The sequence below is a fragment of the Oncorhynchus masou genome, chromosome 29 (assembly GCF_036934945.1).
Source record: "Oncorhynchus masou masou isolate Uvic2021 chromosome 29, UVic_Omas_1.1, whole genome shotgun sequence".
Lineage (NCBI taxonomy): Eukaryota > Metazoa > Chordata > Actinopteri > Salmoniformes > Salmonidae > Oncorhynchus > Oncorhynchus masou.
In genome coordinates, this window is record NC_088240.1 from 36,048,260 (window position 1) to 36,070,535 (window position 22,276).

At 42.8% G+C, this 22,276-nt stretch overlaps 1 protein-coding gene across 1 annotated transcript; it reads right to left on the reverse strand.

Annotated features, from left to right (window-relative positions):
• Positions 1 to 2,919: 2,919 nt before the first annotated feature.
• LOC135519422 (pyridoxal kinase-like) lies at positions 2,920 to 12,211 on the reverse strand. The gene is made up of 11 exons (XM_064944637.1): positions 11,878 to 12,211; positions 11,423 to 11,477; positions 6,007 to 6,111; positions 5,719 to 5,802; positions 5,568 to 5,602; positions 5,314 to 5,399; positions 4,792 to 4,837; positions 4,518 to 4,629; positions 4,246 to 4,382; positions 4,071 to 4,137; positions 2,920 to 3,984 (listed from the first exon to the last, which is right to left on the reverse strand). The coding sequence occupies exons 1-11, from the start codon at positions 11,956 to 11,958 to the stop codon at positions 3,872 to 3,874; spliced, it is 921 nt and encodes a 306-aa protein (XP_064800709.1). The 5' UTR covers positions 11,959 to 12,211; the 3' UTR covers positions 2,920 to 3,871.
• Between the last annotated feature and the right edge of the window lie 10,065 nt (positions 12,212 to 22,276).

Sequence of the window (22,276 nt, forward strand, 5' to 3'; positions counted from 1 at the left end):
AACAGTTACAGGGGAGAGGATGGGGATGAATTAGCCAATTGTAAAATGGGGATGATTAGGTAACCATGATGGTATGAGGGCCAGATTGGGAATTTAGCCAGGACACTGGGGTAACACCCCTAATCTTATGATAACTGCCATGGGATCTTTAGTGACCACAGAGAGTCAAGACACCTGTTTAACATCCCATCCAAAAGACAGCACCCTACACAGGGCAATGTCCCCAATCACTGCCCTGGGGCATTGGGATGTCTTTTTAGACCATAGGAAAAGGGGCCTCCTACTGGCCCTCCAACGCCACTTCCAGTAGCATCTGGTCTCCCATCCAGTACCAACACTGCTTAGCTTCAGAAGCAAGCCAGCAGTGGGTTGCAGGGTGGTATGCTGCTGGCCTATGTTTTGATTGGATAAGTATTCAACCCCATGAGTCAATACATGTTACAATCACCACAGAAATTACAGCTGTGTCTTTCTAAGTAAGTCTAAGAACTTTGAACACCTGGATCGTACAATATTTGCCCATTATTCTTTTATACATTCTGCAAGCTCTGTCAAGTTCGTTGGTTGATCATTGCTCGACAGACAAATTTTAAGTCTTGCCATAGATTTTCAAGCCAATTTAAGTCAAAACTGTAACTAAGCCACTCAGGAACATTGAATATGGTCCTGGTAAGCAACTCCAGTGTATACTTGGCCTTTTGTTTTAGGTAATTCTCCTGCTGAATGGTGATTTTGTCTCCCAGTGTCTGTTGGAAAGTAGACTGAACCATGTTTTCCTCTAGGATTTTGCCTGTGAGCTCTATTCCGTTTATTTTTATCCCCCCCCCAAAAACTCCCTAGCACTTGTTGATGACAAGCATACCCATAACATGATCCATGCTTGAAAATATGAAGTGGTACTCACTGATGTGTTGGATTTGCCCTAAACATAATGCTTTGTATTCCGGACAAAAAGTTAATTTCTTTGTCACAGTTTTTACAGTATTACTTTAGTGCCTTATTGCAAAAAAGAATGCATGTTTTGGAATGTTTTTATTCTGTACAGACTTCCTTCTTTTCACTCTGTCTTATATGTTGGTATTGTGGAGTAACTACAATGTTGTTGATCCATCCACAGTTATCTCCTTTCACAGCCATTAAACTCTGTAACTGTTTTAAAGTCACCATTGGCCTCATGGTGAAAACCCTGAGCGGTTTCATTCCTCTCCGGCAAGTAAGCTAGGAAGGTGCCTGTTTCTTTGTAGTGACTTGGTATACTGATACACCATCCAAAGTGTAGTTAATAACTGCACCATGATCAAAGGGATATTCAATGTCTGCTTCTGTTTTTTTACCGATCTACCAATAGGCGCCCTTCTTTGCGAACCATTGGAAAACGTCCCTCGTCTTTGTGGTTGAATGTGTGCCTGAAATTCACTGCTCGACTGAGCGACCTTACAGATAATTAATTGTATGTGTGGGGTACAGAGATGGGGTATTCATTTAAAAGGCATGTTAAACACTTAGGGGTATTGTGTGTACATCAGTGACACAAAATCTCAATTTAATCAATTTTCAATTCAGGCTGTAACAAAACGTGGAAAAAGTCAAGGGGTGTGAATACTTTCTGAAGGCATCTAGGTACGGGTAAAAGCTGACTAGTCAATCCGGATAGATGGGTACCAGCAGCATATGTGGAGAGCGTGAAAGTTTGTGCACAGTATGTGGCGTCAATATGAATGTGTGTGTGTTTTGTGTCTGTGAGTGTACAGTATGTAGTGTGTATGTGTGTGCTGGATTGTAAGTACAGTGCATTCGGAAAGTATTCAGAACCCTTGACATTTTCCACATTATGAATTCCTGTGGAGGATATGGCCGATTGGTGGCTTCAAAGCCTCCCATTGGTCAGTCCAAACATCAGCAATCCAAGGTTTATATACAATGAATGACACACAGTAGCTCAGATACAGACAAATTATGAGCCTTTTTTTTCACTCTGGGAATGTGCCATTTTCTTGCTTAACTGTTAGTCACAGTCATCATCATCATCATCATCATCACACAGAGGTGAAAGAGACAATACATTGAAGTAATACAGTACAGGGAACTACACCCACATAAGGCTTTTTTAAAACAATGCAGTGTAAGTCAACCCACTATACATCATGACTGCCAATATTCACACATGCCAAATAAAGTGCTTTTCTAAATACCCATTCCAACAATCAATAAGATTCATGCTATCCCCTTATGGTTATTGATGGTCCTCTGTAGTCATGTACAGCATGGGATGGGTCAGGGATAACTGTCTTTGACGCCCTCTGCTGGTTACTGTAACTAACCACGGTCTCCTAGACCTCCAGTTGAGCTCCGGTGTTGTTGCTGGGCGGACAGGCCTGGCACAGTTACGGTCAGACACCCCAAACAAAAAGCATGACTCATCAACTTGGTTGGTGTTTCCTTGGCACAGCGTGAGCTTCTTTACTCAGCCTGCCTGTTAATTTGGGTTAATGAAAACTATCCATACTGGGATTAGTGCAGCGATCAGAGGCTGTGTTACCTGCTCCTAATCTCACCAGAATACAACAGGCCCCTAGGCCCCCAGCCAGCCAGTAATTTAATTATCTGTAATATTCCAACAATCTATTTATATAACCTCTAACATTCACCTTCTGTGGCATATTATATCCATTATTTCAAGCACTAACACAAAAATAGAAATTCACTGCTGGCAGAAAGGCTCCAATACTTGTGGGATCAATTAATACTCCAATGAGAATGTCCCTTAAAGCTACAGTGTGCCCCTAGGACTCGAAGCGTTAAACAGAAGAAAAAAAAACTACTGATCTCATTGTAATCCCACCCAAGGGAGCAATAGCAACAGGTGCAGAAGGCCCTCACTTTAGAGACACTTGAAGAAACTACAGAGACCCATGGATTAATTAAAATACTAATATTTTATTATTCCTCATCATTTATTATATTCACTCCATCTCAGAGATAGTTTCAAGTTTGGCACTGATCTAACATTGTGTAAAGATTTATTTAATTACCTTTGCAGGCACAGACACAAAACATACTCCTCTAACAGACTCTGCTAAGGCCAATTTGTAGTTCTTCATACCGACATAGGCCTGTGTTCTAGTAAGGATATGAAAATAGTGAGCCAATCAAGACCATGAATATCATTAATTGTAATCATTAAATGTTTAACATGTTTATCAAGACTATCTGTGCAAATATTGGTACCTCAGTTTGAAATGTGTTAGACATTTAGGAATTTTATAACAAGTATTAGTATTAGGACAGACAAAGTACATTAATAGTACAAGTAAAATGAACATCTATTAATCATTTACATAATAAAAAAATATCAAATGATATACTTTTTGCCTAAAATGAAACATTGACAATTGAAAATCCAACAATCAAATGTGCACTGATTAGTATTGCATAACATGATCATGGTAGCACAACTCATGTTGATGCATCAATGTATCTGATAAAAGCCTATGATCTATCCCCAACCCATAACTGAGGCTCAGAGAATTCCCTGGTCAGCTCACATTGTCAGGGGAAACTCAGGGCCCATGCCATGCCAATGCCAAATTGAGGGCCAATCAGGTATCCATACCTCCACTTCTCTATTCTGATGTACGGTAATACCCACACCCTGTTTTCGGTCCTCTAATACCATCTACCATGTTTCCAATGGGTGACAATACTCAGGTCATAGTAAAGACACGTGGCAGTGATTAAGTATAAGAGTGTGTGCGGTGCGCAGGGCAAATACCCAGACTGAAAACATAGTGCTCTCTACGAGATCCTATAAGGCAAAGTCAAATTACATTTCATGGTGTAAAAATCCTATGTCTATTTACGAGGCATTGGGTTATAAGACGATGGCCTCCACTACAATGGCCGGGTACTCAATGTCCTTCTTGCTCTGGACCATCCTCAGCTCCAACTGAGCAGGGCTGGGTCTCTTACCAGGGCCGGCCATCTCTGATGGAGAGGAGAGATATTAGAAAGATGAATATAAATTAGACAGGCATACAGACAGACAGGCAGAGACTTCTATATCATCTTACTGTTGGCATAGGTAATGGTCCTCTTGATAACATGGTGCAGGACAGAGACAGTCTTCTCACAGGCAGCCTAAGAGAGATGACAAAGTAGGTAAGAAAAGAGACTAGTTCATCCAAACCACATTTATTACATTAGTAAATGATAATGGAACTTGGTTGTTATCTCTGCATTACTGACCTTCAGGTCTTTGGGGTGGTGGTGGGTCCAGGCCAGCAGCATGGCAGCGAACAGGTCTCCTGTTCCCACAAACACTGCATCCACCTTGGGTATTTCCATCCGAATCTTCTGGGTGGACGTAGTCCCATCTGCTCTCACTGAAGGACACAGTGAGAGTATGAGTCTTTGTTACCTTTTAACATGTCAAGTTAAACATTCACATATAATATCCAAAACCTACAGGGACACATTTCTTTACCAGTCAGAGCCCTTCCTTCTGACCCTTGCCTTACCTATCTTCTGGCTTCCAAGGGCCACTAGGAATTGGTCCCCGTGAGGAGATATCAGGTCTGTGCTAGTGAGGACTACCATATCAGGGCCCATCTGGTGGAGCAGGTCCATCACCTGAGAGAGCAAGGACCCCTCATCAACATCATCATCTCCACCATCAGTCAAGATTAAAACCATCCTCATCTTCACCACCATCATCAACCTAACCATTACAACCATCATCATCTTAATGTGTATTAGCTCTACAAGATTTAAGTGATGGACAATGGAACCCACCTCAAGAGCGTCTTTTTCTGTGCTGATCTTCCTCCCCGTCAGCAGCCTAAGAGACACATTCTCATAGGTTATGCACACACAGTACACGCAGAGGTTCAAGACATAAGTGCATAAATACACACATCAAAATGCTCTGCGGAAAAAATGGCCCCTTCTTTTGGCCAATGTTATTTTACATTTGTCCAGAGGGTGAACTCGTATGCAGGGCAAATCAAGTCAAGCCATGTGTAATGACGAACGCATAAACCAGGGCACAGTGTTCACTTAACGGGCTGGGGAAAGGTTTGGTCTGCTGCTCTACAAATAAAACATAAGGGATCAAAGGTTTTTTTTTACCAATAAGGGTTATTTTGCAAAGGTCTAAGAACAACTACCATGATTTCTTTCTTGGGTAGTAATACTGCAGTAGGCATTCATTCTGTCACTGTTCTGTGATAACTACGTTATGGCATGTTGTGTGGCACATTGACATAGCAACTTAATATATGCAACCCAATGTGTCCTAGTAGCAAGTGTACTCACTCTGCCTCAAACTGGTTGGGTGTGAGGATATCAGCCACTGCTACGACTTTGTCTCTGTAAACAGGCAGTATATTCTCAGGCACATACTGGAAAAGAAGAGGGTAGTAGGTTCATGAGTGCACATATTACATATTGCACATATTGTGAACATGTTTGAAGAATAACAGAACTATATAATAATAAAAGTAAAATGACTATAATAAGCAAGGATAAGAAATACTATAATAAAATGACTATAAGCATGGTATACTTACCATAGATCCTTGGTCTCCCATCACTGGATCACACACTGATAACACAAAGCAAGCATGTAAGAGCACACCAACATCCAATCTCTACATTCATCCCGAGCCTTACTGTGTGTAGCTATATGGGATACACGTCTGCGTAGCAATGGTTACTCACCGTACACCAGTTTTGGGTTCAACCTCTTCAGCTCCTGAACAATGTCCACCACTGTCTCTAGGAAAGATGTGTCCCTGGTGTACCCTTGGGGAAGAGAAGATCTATGGGTAATGCAAAGGTCACACACCTCATGTGTAAACATGAAAGAAAACTAACTGATTAGAATCTTTACAGAACATAGGTTAAAGGTCAACACAGTTGTAATACTCCTACATACATATAATTGTTTTAAAAAACTGCTCAACTGGCAGAATCCATATTGACAATGGAAACTGGAATCTGTCTCACCTGTGAGGACGTAGTCATAATGGTTGACGTTATTGAGTTTGATACCCTCATAGAGAACGTTCAGCTCATCTGCCGTCAGCACTTGCCCTTTCCAATGAGCGTAACCTTGGAAACAAGAGGTCAATGGTCAGAGGTAACAGAAAACCTTAAGACTTCACTCAGATTGACAAGTCTGCAAGTGCCTGCTAATACCCGGAATTAAGAGTTAAGGGTATTAGCAGGCTATTGTTTATGGAAGGATAGTGTAGACTGGTAAATTGGCCAGACTGGGTTCTTTGAAGGTATTCCAGGGAGGAAGACTTGGTTGCTAAGGTGATTATAGAAACACTGATCTGCCAGTTATCAATCATTATAGTCCATGGCTACGGATACAAAGTTTTCACCCACACCCCCCTCCAGGAACCGCTTTCTTAAAGCTAAGGATCCAGAACATGTTCTGTGCATGTGTTATTTTACACACACATTAGTTTTGTGCACAACATGCAGTTTGTAGGCAACACCATTGACCAGACAAAGGCGATCAAGGAAGGGGTAGCGGCAACGGAACACTCTGCACCGCAGCTACATATGCAGCCGGAGTGGGCACTCAGCAATGTAATAAAAATAAAAATTTAAAAAACCTGCACATGCACAGAAACTTAAATATGTTTTTAGAGCTTGAGTGATATGTTTTTTTAGGTCCGATTCCGATTTTTGTGGGGACAAATTTGAACTATACCATTATACAGTATATATTGCCAGCAGCATACCACCCTGAAGTCTTTGGCCTGAATGCCAAGAGTCACGTCTGGAGGAAACCTGGTATGCTAAGTATGGTGGTGGCAGCATCATGCTGTGGGGATGTTTTTCAGTGGCAGGGACTGGGAGACTAGCCAGGGTTGAGGGAAAGATGAATGGAACAAAGTACAGAGGGATCCTTGATGAAAACCTGCTCCAGAGCGCTCACGACCTCAGAATGGGGCCAAGGTTCACCTTCCAACAGGACAACAACCCTAAGCACACAGCCAAGACAAGACAGGAGTGGCTTCGGGACAAGTCTCTGAATGTCCTTGAGTGGCCCAGCCAGAGCCCGGACTTGAACCCAATCTAATATTTTTGGAGAGACCTGAAAATAGCTGTGCAGCGACGCTCCCTATCCAACCTGACAGAGCTTGAGAGGATCTGCAAAGAAGAACAGGAGAAACTCCCCAAATACAGGTGTGACAAGCTTGTAGCCTCATACCCAAGAAGACTTGAGGATGTAATAGCTGCCAAAGATGCTTAAACACAGTACTGAGTAAAGGGTCTGAATACTTATGTAAATGTGTTCAGTTATTTTCCATATATTTGCAAACATTTCTAAAAACCTGTTTTTGCTTGATCGTTATTGGGCATTGTGTGTAAATGGATAAATTGTTTTTTTTCCTAATCAATTTTAGAATAAGACTAACATAACAAAATGTGAAAAAAGTCAAGGGGTCTGAATTCTTTACGAATAATTTTCGAATCTGCCAATATACTGTTTTACAGCGGGGAGATGAAAGTGTAATTTTTCCAAATTGAATTCTCATAAATTGCCATCCAAAAGAGCAATTGTCCAATAACTGTGCTTCAAATGTTAATTTCATACATTGTGACAATAACAACATCATGAGAATGGCCTCAAGTGGTCAGATAAGCACAAGAGTCCCTTTTTTTTCATCCTATATATTGAAAATCGGTTATTGTTGGAATTATTGGCCGACACAGTGGTAAAAAGGCCAATATCGGTGAACCAATAAATCGGTCGGGCTCTACTATTTTTCTACTACTCTACTATAGCCTGGGAAATTGGGGTACAGAACTCTATCTGTAGCCATTTGATTCATTATATAGTCTAGTTGTGTTCTTCTTATGACCAGCAGAAGGAAAAGTTAAGTGGAAGTTGTCGAGCAGTTAATCAGGGTTTGGATTTGGGAGATTGTTGGGAGAGACGAATGGAGGCCGAGACAACCAAACATTCTGACAGAGGAAGACTGATTACAATCTCCATTGTTAGAATTCAGTTACCTGCATCAATCATTCCTCTAGCATCTGTCTCTCTGACATTGGGCTGAGGACATAGTAGCTCATTTAAATTGTAAAAAAAATATAAAAAAATACATTCACAACCGAGCAAGAAACAGGCTAGCAACGATTATAATCTCTAAACATATTCCAATAAACCACCTGCAGGGGAAGAAAGAGTATAGTCTTGTGTTTTTAGAGCTCAAACATATAAGGAATGTGTTTATTCACTTCTAACCCGGAATGTGAGTTGAACACATTCAAGGGAAATGATAGTAGGTCATGAGCATGGGCTAGTACTCAATAAACAGTTGGTCAGTAATGTGATAGGGTGTGGACACAGTGGGCTGAGCTCCAAGGTAACGCTGCACATGCACTTGAAGCATCACATATTTAATTTCCATCAACAAATAATTTATATGCACAAAAACTCCTTATTGAGGCCAGAGTGAAGTTATCGGGCTACAAAATGTCTGTCTGCTTTTTTCCCCACAGTATCTCTCCCCTATCTACAGTCACCCCTTCCTTGTCCTCCCCACCAGCACTCTGTGTTAGTCTTCCCTGTTGGTAGTGAACATTCAGGTTTCACTTTAGCGAGATAACCTGATTACTCGTAACTCTAACAGACAGGAGAGCAAATCACTGAACTTTTTTTAAACTGCACTGTACTTTCCTGTAAGTCAGATAACAAATATGGTGAACACAACCTTATACAGTTGAAGTCGGAAGTTTACATACATTTAGGTTTGAGTCATTATCAACCACTCCACAAATGTATTGCTAACAAACTATAGTTTTGGCAAATCGGTTAGGACATCTACTTTGTGCATGACAAGTAATTTTTCCAACAATTGTTTACAAACATATTATTTCACTGTACCACAATTCCAGTGGGTCAGAAGTGTACATACCCTAAGTTAACTGTGCCTTTAAACAGCTTGGAAAATTCCAGAAAATTATGTCATGGCTTGTGAAGATGCTGGAGGAAACCGGTACAAAAGTCTCTATATCCACAGTAAAACGAGTCCAATGTCGACATAACCTGAAAGGTCGCTCAGCAAGGAAGAAGCCACAGCTCCAAAACCACCATAAAAAAGCCAGACTATGGTTTGCAACTGCACATGGGACAAAGATCCTACTTTTTGGAGAAATGTCCTCTGGTCTGATGAAACAAAAATAGAACTGTTTGGCCATAATGACCATCATTATGTTTGGAGGAAAAAGGGGGAGGATTGCAAGCCGAAGAACACCATCCCAACCACGGGGATGGTAGCATCATGTGTGCTTTGCTGCAGGAGGGACTGGTGCACTTCACAAAATCGATGGCATCATGAGTATGGCAACTCATGTGGATATATTGAAGCAACATCTCAAGACATCAGTCAGGAAGTTAAAGCTTGGTCGCAAATGGTTCTTCCAAATGGACAATGACCCCAAGCATACTTGCAAAGTTGTGGCAAAATGGCTTAAGGACAACAAAGTCAAGGTATTGGAGTGGCCATCACAAATCCCTGTCCTCAATCCCATAGAAGATTTGTGGGCAGAACTGAAAAAGCGTGTGCAACAAAGAGGCCTACAAACCTGACTCAGTTACTCTGTCAGGAGGAATGGGCCAAAATTCACCCAATTTCAAAACTTCCGCAAAGTCGGTCCCTCTCCTTGTTCGGGCGGCGATCGGCGGTCGAAGTCACGGACATTGCTGATCCACTTTTCATTGGTTTTGTCTTGTCTTCCATCACACCTGGTTCCATCAGTTACATGTTGTGTATTTCACCCTCTGTTCCCCCCCGTGTCCTTGTCGGTAATGGTTTCTTGTAGTGCTTATGTAACGGTATGCTGGTATTTACTGGGTTTTGTTTGACCCATTTATTGTATTATTCTGTTTACGGTGGTTTATGGATATTAAAAAAACACCGTTTTAAATCAGTTTTCGATCTCCTGCGCCTGACTTCTCTGCCGCCAGTACGCACCTCACTACACCCAACATATTGTGGGAAGCTTGTGGAAGGCTACCTGAAACATTTGACGAAAGTTAAAGAATTTAAAGGCAATGCTACCAAATACTAATTTAGTGTAAATAAACTTCTGACCCACTGGGAACATGATGAAGGACATAAAAGCTGAACTCTCTCAACTATTATTCTGACATTTCACATTCTTAAAATAAAGTAGTGATCCTAACGGACCTAAAACAGGGAATTCTTACTAGGATTATGTGTCAGGAATTATGAAAAACTGAGTTTAAATGTATTTGGCTAAGGTGTATGTAAACTTCCGATTTCAACTGTATGTTAAATCATGAAGAGACATTCCAGGATCAAGAATGAATGAGCGGAATACATTTCCGATCAAGAATGAATGAGCGGAATACATTTCCAACCAGGCAACACAGGCTTCCCACTGAGTTTAGAGGAGGCCCTCTTGGCCCAGACCCAAGATCAGAGAGAAGGGGGACTCTGGGGGTGATGTGGAAAAGTAAAGGAAAAACAGAGCTCCGCTGTAGTAAAGGAAGATATCTAATTGGGCACCATAGTCCGTTCCTATAGCTTGTTTAATTAAACAGATTGGGCTGAGATCTGTAGGCTGTATGTGGAACTTGTTTCACGGCAGAACATTTTGTCCACTTCATCCACTGCCATCCCCCATATTGAAAGGTGAAGCATGAGCTACCATAGCTACTGCAGCCTACTAGAAGTTAAAAAACAACCATCCCAGTGTTCAATCTCTGAATGAATGGTATGCACTCTACGAACCCATTACTTAACAGTTCAGTATCTCCCTTTGTTCCATACAGTTGCATTTAATTGATGGACTAGGCCTATTTCCAACACCTTACAGAGAACTTGGATTTCATGTAATGTATGGGATCCTTGTATCATCATTTACTCCAAAAGTTCAGTATTTTACAACCTAACTTTAGAAAAAGTGTTTTGGGAGACACAGTGGGTTTGTGAATTGCACATGTTTGAGCCAAAAACTAATTTTGGATAAGCACAAAGGCTTGATTATTCTTCTCTGAGTGAAAGTGGAACACTGTTGAGCTTTACAACAGAAGGGTATTCACCCTACAATTGGGGGAGGAGAGGTTAAAAAAAGAGCTCCCCAAAAAGTAGAGGATGAGACTAGTGTTACAGACCACTATAGCTAGGCTACACACTGTGCTTACTAAACACATTTACTGAAATCTTGAATGTGGGCCAAGACAATATTGGCTACTGATACGGACCTAAAAGGATCCAAAGACATTCTTCCATTCCATATGGGTATATCCTATGGGGTTAATGGTCTGTGGGGTGGGGTGGGATAGGATTTGATTCTTGATTTAATTTTCTTCTGGTGTGCTTTATATAAGTAGCCTATTGTGGAATTACTGCACTGTAGGCCTACATACCTGTGTGATTGGAGAATTGCACAGAGTTGATGGAGTCCACTTCAAACCCCAGCACCTGACAGGAGACAAACAGCTCATAACAATGCTTAACTTTTGTGGTCTTATGCGATTTTCTTAATGAACACACACACAATCATTTGAGTATAACATCATAAAATTCATTGTATTGATTATGCCTGAATGAACAGGTTGCGTACACTGTATCCTCAGTTATTCTGCATGACTATTTTGAGCTTTTCCTACCTCTTCTATTCGAATACACTAACTGAATGCTAAAACACATTACTGTATGCACACGTGACTGTTATTCTGCTAATCTGACCAGTTCTGCGAATCTCTCCTGTACTCTCTCCCCTTTCTCAGAATCTTCAGCAGCTAGGCTAGTCGAGCAGAGCTGTCAAACGTGCACATATTGCAAACCCCCTGCAAGCAACGTAAACATATTCATTTCTTACCTGCAATGGGAATGTTGCCGATTTATTCCCGACGTATCCCCTGACCACATGACTCTGAACAGACAACACACGGCACTCCATTTCAATTATTAAAATTTAAAGATACGAGAACAGTGGAATAAGATTTCATTCGTGTCCAAGCCAACTAACTACGCTTGAGCAAATTTCTTCTTATTTTTTTGATCCGGTACACGAACGTTTAGCTACACGAGAAAACTCAATGCAAATAAGAAAACTCCAGCAATATTAATTCCACTGGGCTGTGCACACTACAAAAAACTAACACGATACCACATTGACACACTTCCAGAAGACTGACTGGCTGCAATATCTCAGGCAAATATATGGACACCTAAGTCAACGGCGCCTCAAGTGGATAATGATTTACAAGTTTATAACACAATAAATTAATCAATCAGACTATCCCAATGTAAACTGACATTCAAATTGATTCATGCATGGGTTGCATATGGTCGGAGTTAGACAAACACAGTTTGTTTAAACACATTCAACTTTAAAGGCGGTGATACGGAAGTGAGATCCTTTGAACTTGCTTGTGAAATTCACTGAGGTTGCAAGCTATGCAAAGAGCATAGAGATAGTTCGAGGACGCAATATTGAATGTGTCCCATTATGGAGTATGTGAGAGCATGGGCAGAAAGTATAGGTAATGGGAGAGCTACAGTATATGGGGTAGGGTGTCTTAACTGTTCTACATTCTTTCAATATGGGTGACATGTGATACACCTGCCCAGTTGCAACAGCCAGAAACACCTCGATACAACACCATTTCACTGGTCATTCACTCCGCCTTGTCATTACGCATTTTTTCACGGTGACATCCAGATTCCAAGTGGTGACGAATAACTTACTAAAAGTCATTTCTCCCTTGCCCATCTAAATAAACACACGTTATTTTACAAGGTTTAACTAGCAACATGCTGCTGTTGTTGCCAGGTAGCCAGCAGCATTAAACAGGATGACTGACTGAACCAAATATATTAATCTCCACTTGATTCTCAGCAGCACGACATACTTCTTCATTTTGGGCAACAGGAATGTTATTTTAGCCTCCCCCATCTGTGCAACATCCTGCATAGCAGAACTTGCACTCGCAAACAATGCACCCAACCGTGCAGTGCCCTACACAGTAACTGTGGGCAATCGTTTTGAAGGAATCTCCAGTTGCAAGGTATCTGTAAGAATATGCAAGGTAATGTCATTATTAGACTTTACATCACCAGGCCATTGTGTATTACTAAAGAATAATATATCTTATAACAATTACATTTAAAAAAATGTAACTAGGCAAGTCAGTTAAGAACAAATTCTTATTTACAATGACAGCCTACCATGGAATAGTGGGTTAACTGCCTTGTTCAGCAGCAGAACAACAGATTTTTTACCTTGTTAGCTCTGCGATTCGATCCAGCAACCTTTCAGTAACTGGCCCAAAACTCTAACCACTAGGCTACCTTCCGCCCCAAATCGTGATAACACTGGATCGATGGATGCATGTGAGTACATGTGTAGTATGTGAAAACAGCAGGTTCATATCAAGGATAGCATCACAAATTATGTGCACCGCTTTGAGTCCGCAGGACCAAGACTGGGAAACACTGCTCTTCATTGGGACCTGTTCCTCTGCAAACACACTGTCACAGCTCTTTATCTGAGGACATAAAACATCACAAGACACATACTTCATTGCACTCAAATTAGACATCACTGAAAACTATGAATATTATGTTGCTATTATCTCAGTCCTCAGTTATTATTTCTACGGACTGGAACTATACAAAAGTTTCCAGAGTAGCCTACTCTCTCCCTTCTTTGACAGCTAATGCTTCTATCCTTTCACGCTCTTCCATGGCTGTTAGCTAGCTACCTACAAATGCATTTGGAGTTTGTGTTTAGCTAGTTAATATGAAGTTAGGTAGCTGGTGATATTTAATTCACTTACAGTAGCTAGTGTAACAGTATAACTTTAAATCAAAATCAAATCAAATTTATTTGTCACATACACATGGTTAGCAGATTTAATGCGAGCGTAGCGAAATGCTTGTGCTTCTAGTTCCAACAATGCAGTAATAACCAACGAGTAATCTAACCTAACAATTCCAAAACTACTACCTTATACACACAAGTGTAAAGGGATGAAGAATATGTACATAAAGATATATGAATGAGTGATGGTACTGTACATATACATATGAGATGAGTAATATAGGGTATGTAAACATGTTATTAAGTAGCATTGTTTAAAGTGGCTAGTGATATATTTTACAACAATTTCCATCAATTCCCATTATTAAAGTGACTGGAGTTGAGTCCGTGTTTTGGCAGCAGCCACTCAATGTTAGTGATGACTGTTTAACAGTCTGATGGCCTTGAGATAGAAGCTGTTTTTCAGTCTCTCAGTCCCTGCTTTAATGCACCTGCACTGTCCTCGCCTTCTGGATGATAGTGGGGTGAACAGGCAGTGGCTCGGGTGGTTGTTGTCCTTGATGATCTTTATGGCCTTCCTGTGACATCGGGTGGTGTAGGTGTCCTGGAGGGCAGGTAGTTTGCCCCCGGTGATGCGTTGTGCAGACCTCACTACCCTCTGGAGAGCCTTACGGTTGTGGGCAGAGCAGTTGCCGTACCAGGCGGTGATACAGCCCGACAGGATGCTCTCGATTGTGCATCTGTAGAAGTTTGTGAGTGCTTTTGGTGACAAGCCAAATTTCTTCAGCCTCCTGAGGTTGAAGAGGCTCTGCTGCGCCTTCTTCACGACGCTGTCTGTGTGGGTGGACCAATTCAGTTTGTCCGTGATGTGTACGCTGAGGAACTTACTACCCTCTCCACTACTGTCCCATCGATGTGGATAGAGGGGTGCTCCCTCTGCTGTTTCCTGAAGTCCACAATCATCTCCTTTATTGGTTAGACGGTTTTGATTGAACAATGTTGTTTTTAGACTTCTGCCAACTACTTTACGGTGAGAGCATGGACTTTGAAGCAAGAGGATGAGTCTGATTTGTATTTCAATGTTAAAAATAATATTACATTTTCATTTAATAAAATTGACGATTGTTTATTTTTTGTAAAAAGTACTGATGATGGGTGTACTGTTGATTGTATGTCTGCGCTTACTGTTACTGTCACCCTGATAGTGGCTACACTAGGTAATCTATACACTAGGTAGCTACTTCCCATGCTGTTGCAGGACAACAGTGCCTGGCAACAACAGTGCCTGACAAGCGGGAGCGAAGGACACTGTATCCCGGTGTTGTTAACATTCATTCCCTCCTGACTGAATAGACTGTATCAAGATCTATACTGAACAAAAATACAAACACAACATGCAACAATTTCAAAGATTTTACTGAGTTACAGTTCATATTAGGAAATCCGTTAATTGAAATAAATTCATTCGGCACTAATCTATGGATTTCACATGACCGTGCATGGGTGCAGCCATGGGTGGGCCTGGGAGGGCATAGGCTCAACCTGATCTGTTACACCTATCTTTGTGCTTGTCTCCACCCCCCCCAGATGTCGTCCATCTTTCTCATTATCTCCACTGTATTTATACCAGTGTTCTGTGTTTGTCTGTTGTCAGTTTGTCTTGTCAGGTCTTACCAGCATGTTTTCCTGTCTCCCTGCTTCCTCAAGTTCTGTTTCCCTAGTCCTGACCATTCTGCCTGTCCTGACCCCGAGCCTGCCTGCCATTCTGTTCCTGTCCTGACCCCGAGCCTGCCTGCTGTTCTGTACCTTATTGACTCTGCCCTGGATTACGGACCTCTGCCTGCCTTTGACCTGTCTTTTGCCTGCCACCTGTTTGGGTCAATAGACTTCTGGGACTCTAGCTGTCTGCATCTGGGTCTTATCCTCTGTCCTGATAGTACAAACTGGTCATGACTGACCCAGCAGACTCAGACCAGCTCCACAATGCTCTCCCTGAAAGGAGCCACCATTGGAAGATACAATGAGTTACTGCAATGTCTTATGGAGGGACTCTAAACCATGACAGAACGCCGTGATCAGGTGTTCGGTACATTGCTGGAGCAATTCCACGGATTCCCCACTGGGAAGCGGGTCACACCCGTATTCTCCCAGCCTACCCCAGTGTCCCGAGAACCCTCATTTTTGAGCTGCAGCTTTCTTCATTCCCCTAGAACCGCTTCGAGGATAGCGTACATCATATGCCGATATCCGGGAGGGCACTCGCCTGGGCCACGACGGTGTGGAAGCGACAGTCCATTGTCTGCCTCAGTCAGGAGGAGTTTGTGGAGGAAGTTCGGAAGGTGTTTGATTCACCGTTGTCTGGGAGAGAGGCTGCTCGTAAGCTGCTCCAGCTATATCAAAACTCCCGTAGTGTGGCAGACTACACAGTGGATTTTCAAACATTGGTGGCTGAGAGTGCTTGGAACCCGGAAGCATTGATTGACATATTCCTTCATGGATTATCAGAGGTGATCAAAGATGAGCTTGCAGCTGGGAGCTTGTAGGAGGGAGAGGGAGTCTGTGCCCTGTCGCCCTCGCTCACCCTTGATTCCAACCTCGCCTCCGAAGAATCTCCGGGTCCCCCAAAGTCTACATATCCAAATGAACCCGACGTCATCCTTCGGAGTCCATGCACCTGGGCAGGTCTAGATTGACTCCTGCTGAGAGCATACGCCAACTCCACACCCAAAGCTGTCTATGTTGTGAAGCTACGGGACATTTTGTAGCTACCTGCCCAATAAAAACCCAGGCTTATCAAGAAGGGGCGAGTACTCTGGTGGGCCATACGTATACCTTTTCCTCCCCCATTATTCACACCCTTTTCCATGCCCTCCTGCTGTGGGGGAACCAGTTAAAATCTCTACAGGTACTTATCGACTCTTGGGCCGATAAGAGGTTTTTGGATGCTACCCTGGTGTCCGAGCTGGGCATCCACACTCAGCCCCTCTCCATTACCATAGACGTTAGAGCGCTGGATGGGCACTCTATAGGCCGGGTCACTCACAATAACACTCCCATCAACATATGAGTGTCAGGGAACCACAGCGAGGCAATTCAATTTATGCTGATTAAGTCTCCTCAGGTTCCCGTGGTATTGGGATTTTCTTGCAAACAGCGACACAATCCCATCATAGACTGGACTACTGGTGCCATTATTGGCTGGAGCCCGTTCTGCCACGCCCATTGTCTGAAGTCAGCGCAGCCTGCCCTGGGACGTCTTCCTGTGGGCTCGGAAGTTGCCCCGGACCTCTCCACCATTCTCGAGGTGTACCAGGACCTCCGGGAGGTTTTCAGTAAAGCCCGGCCCACTTCACTTCCGCCGCACCGACCCAATGACTGTGCAATCAACCTTCTCCCAGGCATCACACCGCCATGGGGATGACTGTACTCTCTGTTGGGTCCAGAGACCAAGGCTATGGAGACCTACAGTTGCAGTTTACATAACCTTAGGTTGGAGTCATTAAAACTCGTTTTTCAACCACTCCACAAATTTCTTGTTAACAAACTATAGTTTTGGCAAATCGGTTAGGACATCTACTTTGTGCATGACACACATAATTTTTCCAACAGTTGTTCACAGACAGATTATTTCACTTATAATTCACTGTATCACAATTCCAGTGGGTCAGAAGTGTACATACACTGAGTTGACTGTGCCTTTAAACAGCTTGGAAAATTCCAGAAAATGATGTTATGGCTTTAGAAGCCTCTGATAAGGCTAATTGACATAATTTGAGTCAATTGGAGGTGTACCTGTGGATGTATTTCAAGGCATACCTTCAAACGCAGTGGCTCTTTGCTTGACATCATGGGGAAATCAAAAGAAATTAGCCAAGACCTCAGAAAAACAATTGTAGACCTCCACAAGTCTGGTTCATCCTTGGGAGCAAATTCCAAACGCCTGAAGGTACCACATTCATCTGTACAAACAATAGTACGCAAGTATAAACACCATGGGACCATGCAGCCGTTATACCGCTCAGAAAGGAGACGCATTCTGTCTCCTAGAGTTGAACGTACTTTGGTGCGAAAAGTGCAAATCAATCCCAGAACAACAGCCCAAGGACCTTGTGAAGATGCTGGAGGAAACAGGTATAAATAATCCTATATCGACATTACCTGAAAGACCGCTCAGGAAGGAAGAAGCCACTGCTCCAAAACCGCCATAAAAAGCCAGACTACGGTTTGCAATTGCACATGGAGTCAAAGATCGTACTTTTTGGAGAAATGTCCTCTGGTCTGATGAAATAAAAATAGAATTGTTTGGCCATAATGACAAATGTTATGTTTGGAGGAAAAAGGGGGAGGATTGCAAGCCGAAGAACACCATCCCAACTGTGAAGCATGGGGGTGTCAGCATCATGTTGTGGGATTGCTTTGCTGCAGTTCGACTGGTGCACTTCTAAAAATAGATGTCATCATGAGGGAGGATAAGTATTTGGATATATTGAAGCAACATCTAAAGACATCAATCAGGAAGTTTAAGCTTGGTCGCAGATGGGTCTTCCAAATGGACAATGACCCCAAGCATACTTCCAAAGTTGTGGCAAAATGGCTTAAGGACAACAACGTCAATGTATTGGAGTGGCCATCACAAGCCCTGACCTCAATCCTATAGAAAATATGCGGGCAGAACTGAAAAAGCGTGTGCGCGTAAGGAGGCCTACACACCAGGCCTACACACCAGCTCTGTCAGGAGGAATGGGCCAAAATTCACCCAACTTATTGTGTGAAGCTTGTGGGAGGCTACCCGAAACATTTGACCCAAGTTAAACAATTTAAAGGCAATGCTACCAAATACTAATTGAGCGTAGACATTGTTAATGTTGTAAATGACTATTGTAGCTGGACACTCTAATGTACTTGTCCTCTTGCTTAGTTGTGCACTGGGGCCTCCCACTCCTCTTTCTATTCTGGTTAGAGCCAGTTTGCACTGTTCTGTGAAGGGAGTAGTACACAGCTTTGTATGAGATATTCAGTTTCTTGGCAATTTCTCGCATGGAATAACCGTCTTTTCTCAGAACAAGAATAGACTGACAAGTTTCAGAAGAAAGTTCTTTGAGCCTGTAATTGAACCCACAAATGCTGATGCTCCAGATACACAACTAGTCTAAAGAAGGCCAGTTTTATTGCTTCTTTAATCAGAACAACAGTTTTCAGCTGTGCTAACATAATTGCAATAGGGTTTTCTAATGATCAATTAGCCATTTAAAATTATAAACTTAACACAACGTTCCATTGGAACACAGGCGTAATGGTTGCTGATAATTGGCCTCTGTACGCCTATGTAGATATTTCATAAAGAATCTGCCATTTTCAGCTACAATAGTCATCTTCAACATTAACTATATCTACACTCTATTTATGATCAATTTGATGTTATTTTAATGGACAAAAATGTAGCTTTTCTTTCAAAAAGAAGGACATTTCTAAGTGACCCCAAACTTTTGAACGGTAGTGTATACTCCAAGTCACAATTCACATCATTAACAAGTGGTTCAACCATATGCACCCATTCAATTTATCCTAGATGTACGTAGTTATTACTTCTAAACAAAAAACATTTTTGGGGTTCTCATATACTTCCAATTTTTGATTATTGCTTGAAAGGGCGCTAGGATAATAATATTTGGTTGTGATCATTGCACAATACATATTTTGGATGCAGCAGTAGCAAAGACTGTAGCAAAGCTACCTAAAAGAGACATTTTACTAGTTGAAGTTGATGCGTTGTTTAAGTATAATGCAGTTGATTTGCGATGATGACACTACCATTATATTAAGCAGGACATTCATACTAGCCTTACAAACTAATTATTATCAAATAGTAGTGTGAAATTCACGCCTAGCAACATGTAAAAAAAAAAATTGATAGCAGTCTCAATCAATCAAATGTATTTATAAAGAATTTTTACATCAGCCAATGTCACAAAGTGCTATACAGAAACCCAGCCTAAAACCCCAAACAGCAAGCAATGCAGATGTAGAAGCACGGTGGCTAGGAGAAACTCCCTAGAAAGGCAGGAACCTTGGAAGAAACCTAGAGAGGAACCAGGCTCTGAGGAGTGGCCAGTCCTCTTATGGCTGTGCCGGGTGGAGATTATAACAGTACATGGCCTAGATGTTCAAATATTCATAGATGACCAGCAGGGTCAAATAATAGTAATCACAGTGGTTGTGGAGGGTGCAACAGGTCAGCACCTCTGGAGTAAATGTCAGTTGGCTTTTCATAGCTGATCATTCAGAGCTAGAGACAGCAGGTGCGGTAGAGAGAGAGAGAAAGAGTCAAAAACAGCAGGTCTGGGACAAAGTAGCACGTCCGGTGAACAGGTCAGGGTTCCATAGCCGCAGGCAGAACAGTTGCAACTGGAGCAGCAGCACGACCAAGTGGACTGGGGACAGCAAAGAGTCATCAGGCCAGGTAGTCCTGAGGCATGGTCCTAGGGCTCAGGTCCTCCTAGAGAAGAGAGGAAAGAGAGAAAGAGAGTTAGAGGGAGCATACTTAAATTCACACAGGACACCAGATACGACAGGCCCCCCAACACATAAACTATTGCAGCATAAATACTGAGACAGGAGGGGTCGGGAGACAAATCAAATCAAATTGTATTAGTCACATTTGCCGAATACAAAAGGTGTAGACCTTACAGTGAAATGCTTACTTACGTGCCCCTAACCGACAGTGCAGTTACGGATAAGTGCAAATACTTGCAAATACGGATAAGAATAAGAGACAAAAGTAACAAGTAATTAAAGAGCAGCAGTAAAAAATAACCCTGTATACAGGGGGGTGCCGGTACAGAGTCAAAGTGGGGGTGAACCATTTAGCTGAGGTAGTATGTACATGTAAGTAGAGTTAATTAAAGTGATTTTGCACAGATGACAACAGAGAGTGGCAGTGGTGTGGAGAGGGGAGGGGGGGGCAAATGCAAATAGTCTGGGTAGCCATTTGACTCGATGTTCAGGAGTCTTATGGCTCGTGGGTAGAAGCTGTTTAGAAGCCTCTTGGACCGAGACTTGGCACTCCGATACCGCTTGTCGTGTGGTAGCAGAGAGAACAGTCTATGACTAGGGTGGCTGGAGTCTTTGACAATTCTTAGGCCCTTCCTCTGACACCGCCTGGTATAGAAGTCCTCGATGGCAGGAAGCTTGGCCCCAATGTACTGGGCCTTTCACACTACCCTCTGTAGTGCCTTGCGGTCAGAGGCCGAGCGGTTGCCAAACCAGGCAGTGATGCAACCAGTCAGGATGCTCTCGATTGTACAGCTGTAGAACCTTTTGAGGATCTGAGGACCCATGCCAAATCTTTTCAGTTGCCTGAGGGGAAATAGGGTATGTCGTGCCCGCTTAACGACTGTCATGTTGTGCTTAGACTATGTTAGTTTGTTGATGATGTGAACACCAAGGAACCTTGGAGCGCTCAAGCTGCTCCACTGCAGTCCCGTCGATGAGAATGGGGGCATGCTCGGTCCTCTTTTTCATGTAGTCCACAATCATCTCCTTTGTCTTGATCACGTTGAGGGAGAGGTTGTTGTCCTGGCACCAGACGGCCAGGTCTCTGACCTCCATCTTATAGGCTGTCTCGTTGTTGTCGGTGATCAGGCCTACCACTGTTGTGTCATCTGCAAATTTAATGATGGCGTTGGAGTCGTGCCTGGCCGTGCAGTCATGAGTGAACAGGGAGTACATTAGGGCCTGAGCATGCATCCCTGTGGGGCCCCTGTGTTAAGGATCAGCGTGGCGGATGTGTTGTTACCTACACTTGCCACATGGGGGCGGCCCATCAAGATATCCAGGATCCAGTAGCAGAGGGAGGTGTTTAGTCCCAGGGTCCTTAGCTTATTGATGAGCTTTGAGGGCACTGTAGTGTTGAACGCTGAGCTGTAGTCAATGAATAGCATTCTCACATAGGTATTCCTTTTGTCCAGGTGGGAAAAGGCAGTGCAATAGAGACTGCATCATCTGCAGATTTTTTGGGTGGTATGCAATATGGAGTGGGTCTAGGATTTCTGGGATAATGGTATTGATGTGAGCCATGACCAGCCTTTCAAAGCACTTCATGGCTACAGACGTGAGTGCCACGGGTCTGTAGTCATTTAGACAGGTTACCTTAGGGTTCTTGGGCTCAGGCACTATGTTGGTCAGTGCATGCTCGCAGTACATGTCCTGGTAATCTGTCTGGCCCTGCGGCCTTGTGAATGTTGACCTGTCTAAAAGTCTTACCCGCATCGGTTGTGGAGTGCGTGATCACACAGTCTTCTGGTACAGCTGGTGCTCTCATGCATGTTTCGGTGTTATTTGCCTCGAAGCCAGCATAGAAGTAGTTTAGCTCATCCTGTATGCTCGTGTCACTGGGCAGCTCTCGGCTGTGCTTCCCTTTGTAGTCTGTAATGGTTTGCAGGCCCTGCCATAT

What these genes read in the sequence shown, in the direction of transcription:
- LOC135519422 (XM_064944637.1), bottom strand. Translation starts at nt 11,958, where the DNA reads ATGGAGTGCCGTGTGTTGTCTGTTCAGAGTCATGTGGTCAGGGGATAC. An exon ending in GCAATTCTCCAATCACACAG is followed by an intron (nt 6,112 to 11,422) that starts GTATGTAGGCCT and finishes CTTGTTTCCAAG; the next exon opens with GTTACGCTCATTGGAAAGGG. An exon ending in GAACCCAAAACTGGTGTACG is followed by an intron (nt 5,603 to 5,718) that starts GTGAGTAACCAT and finishes TTGTGTTATCAG; the next exon opens with TGTGTGATCCAGTGATGGGA.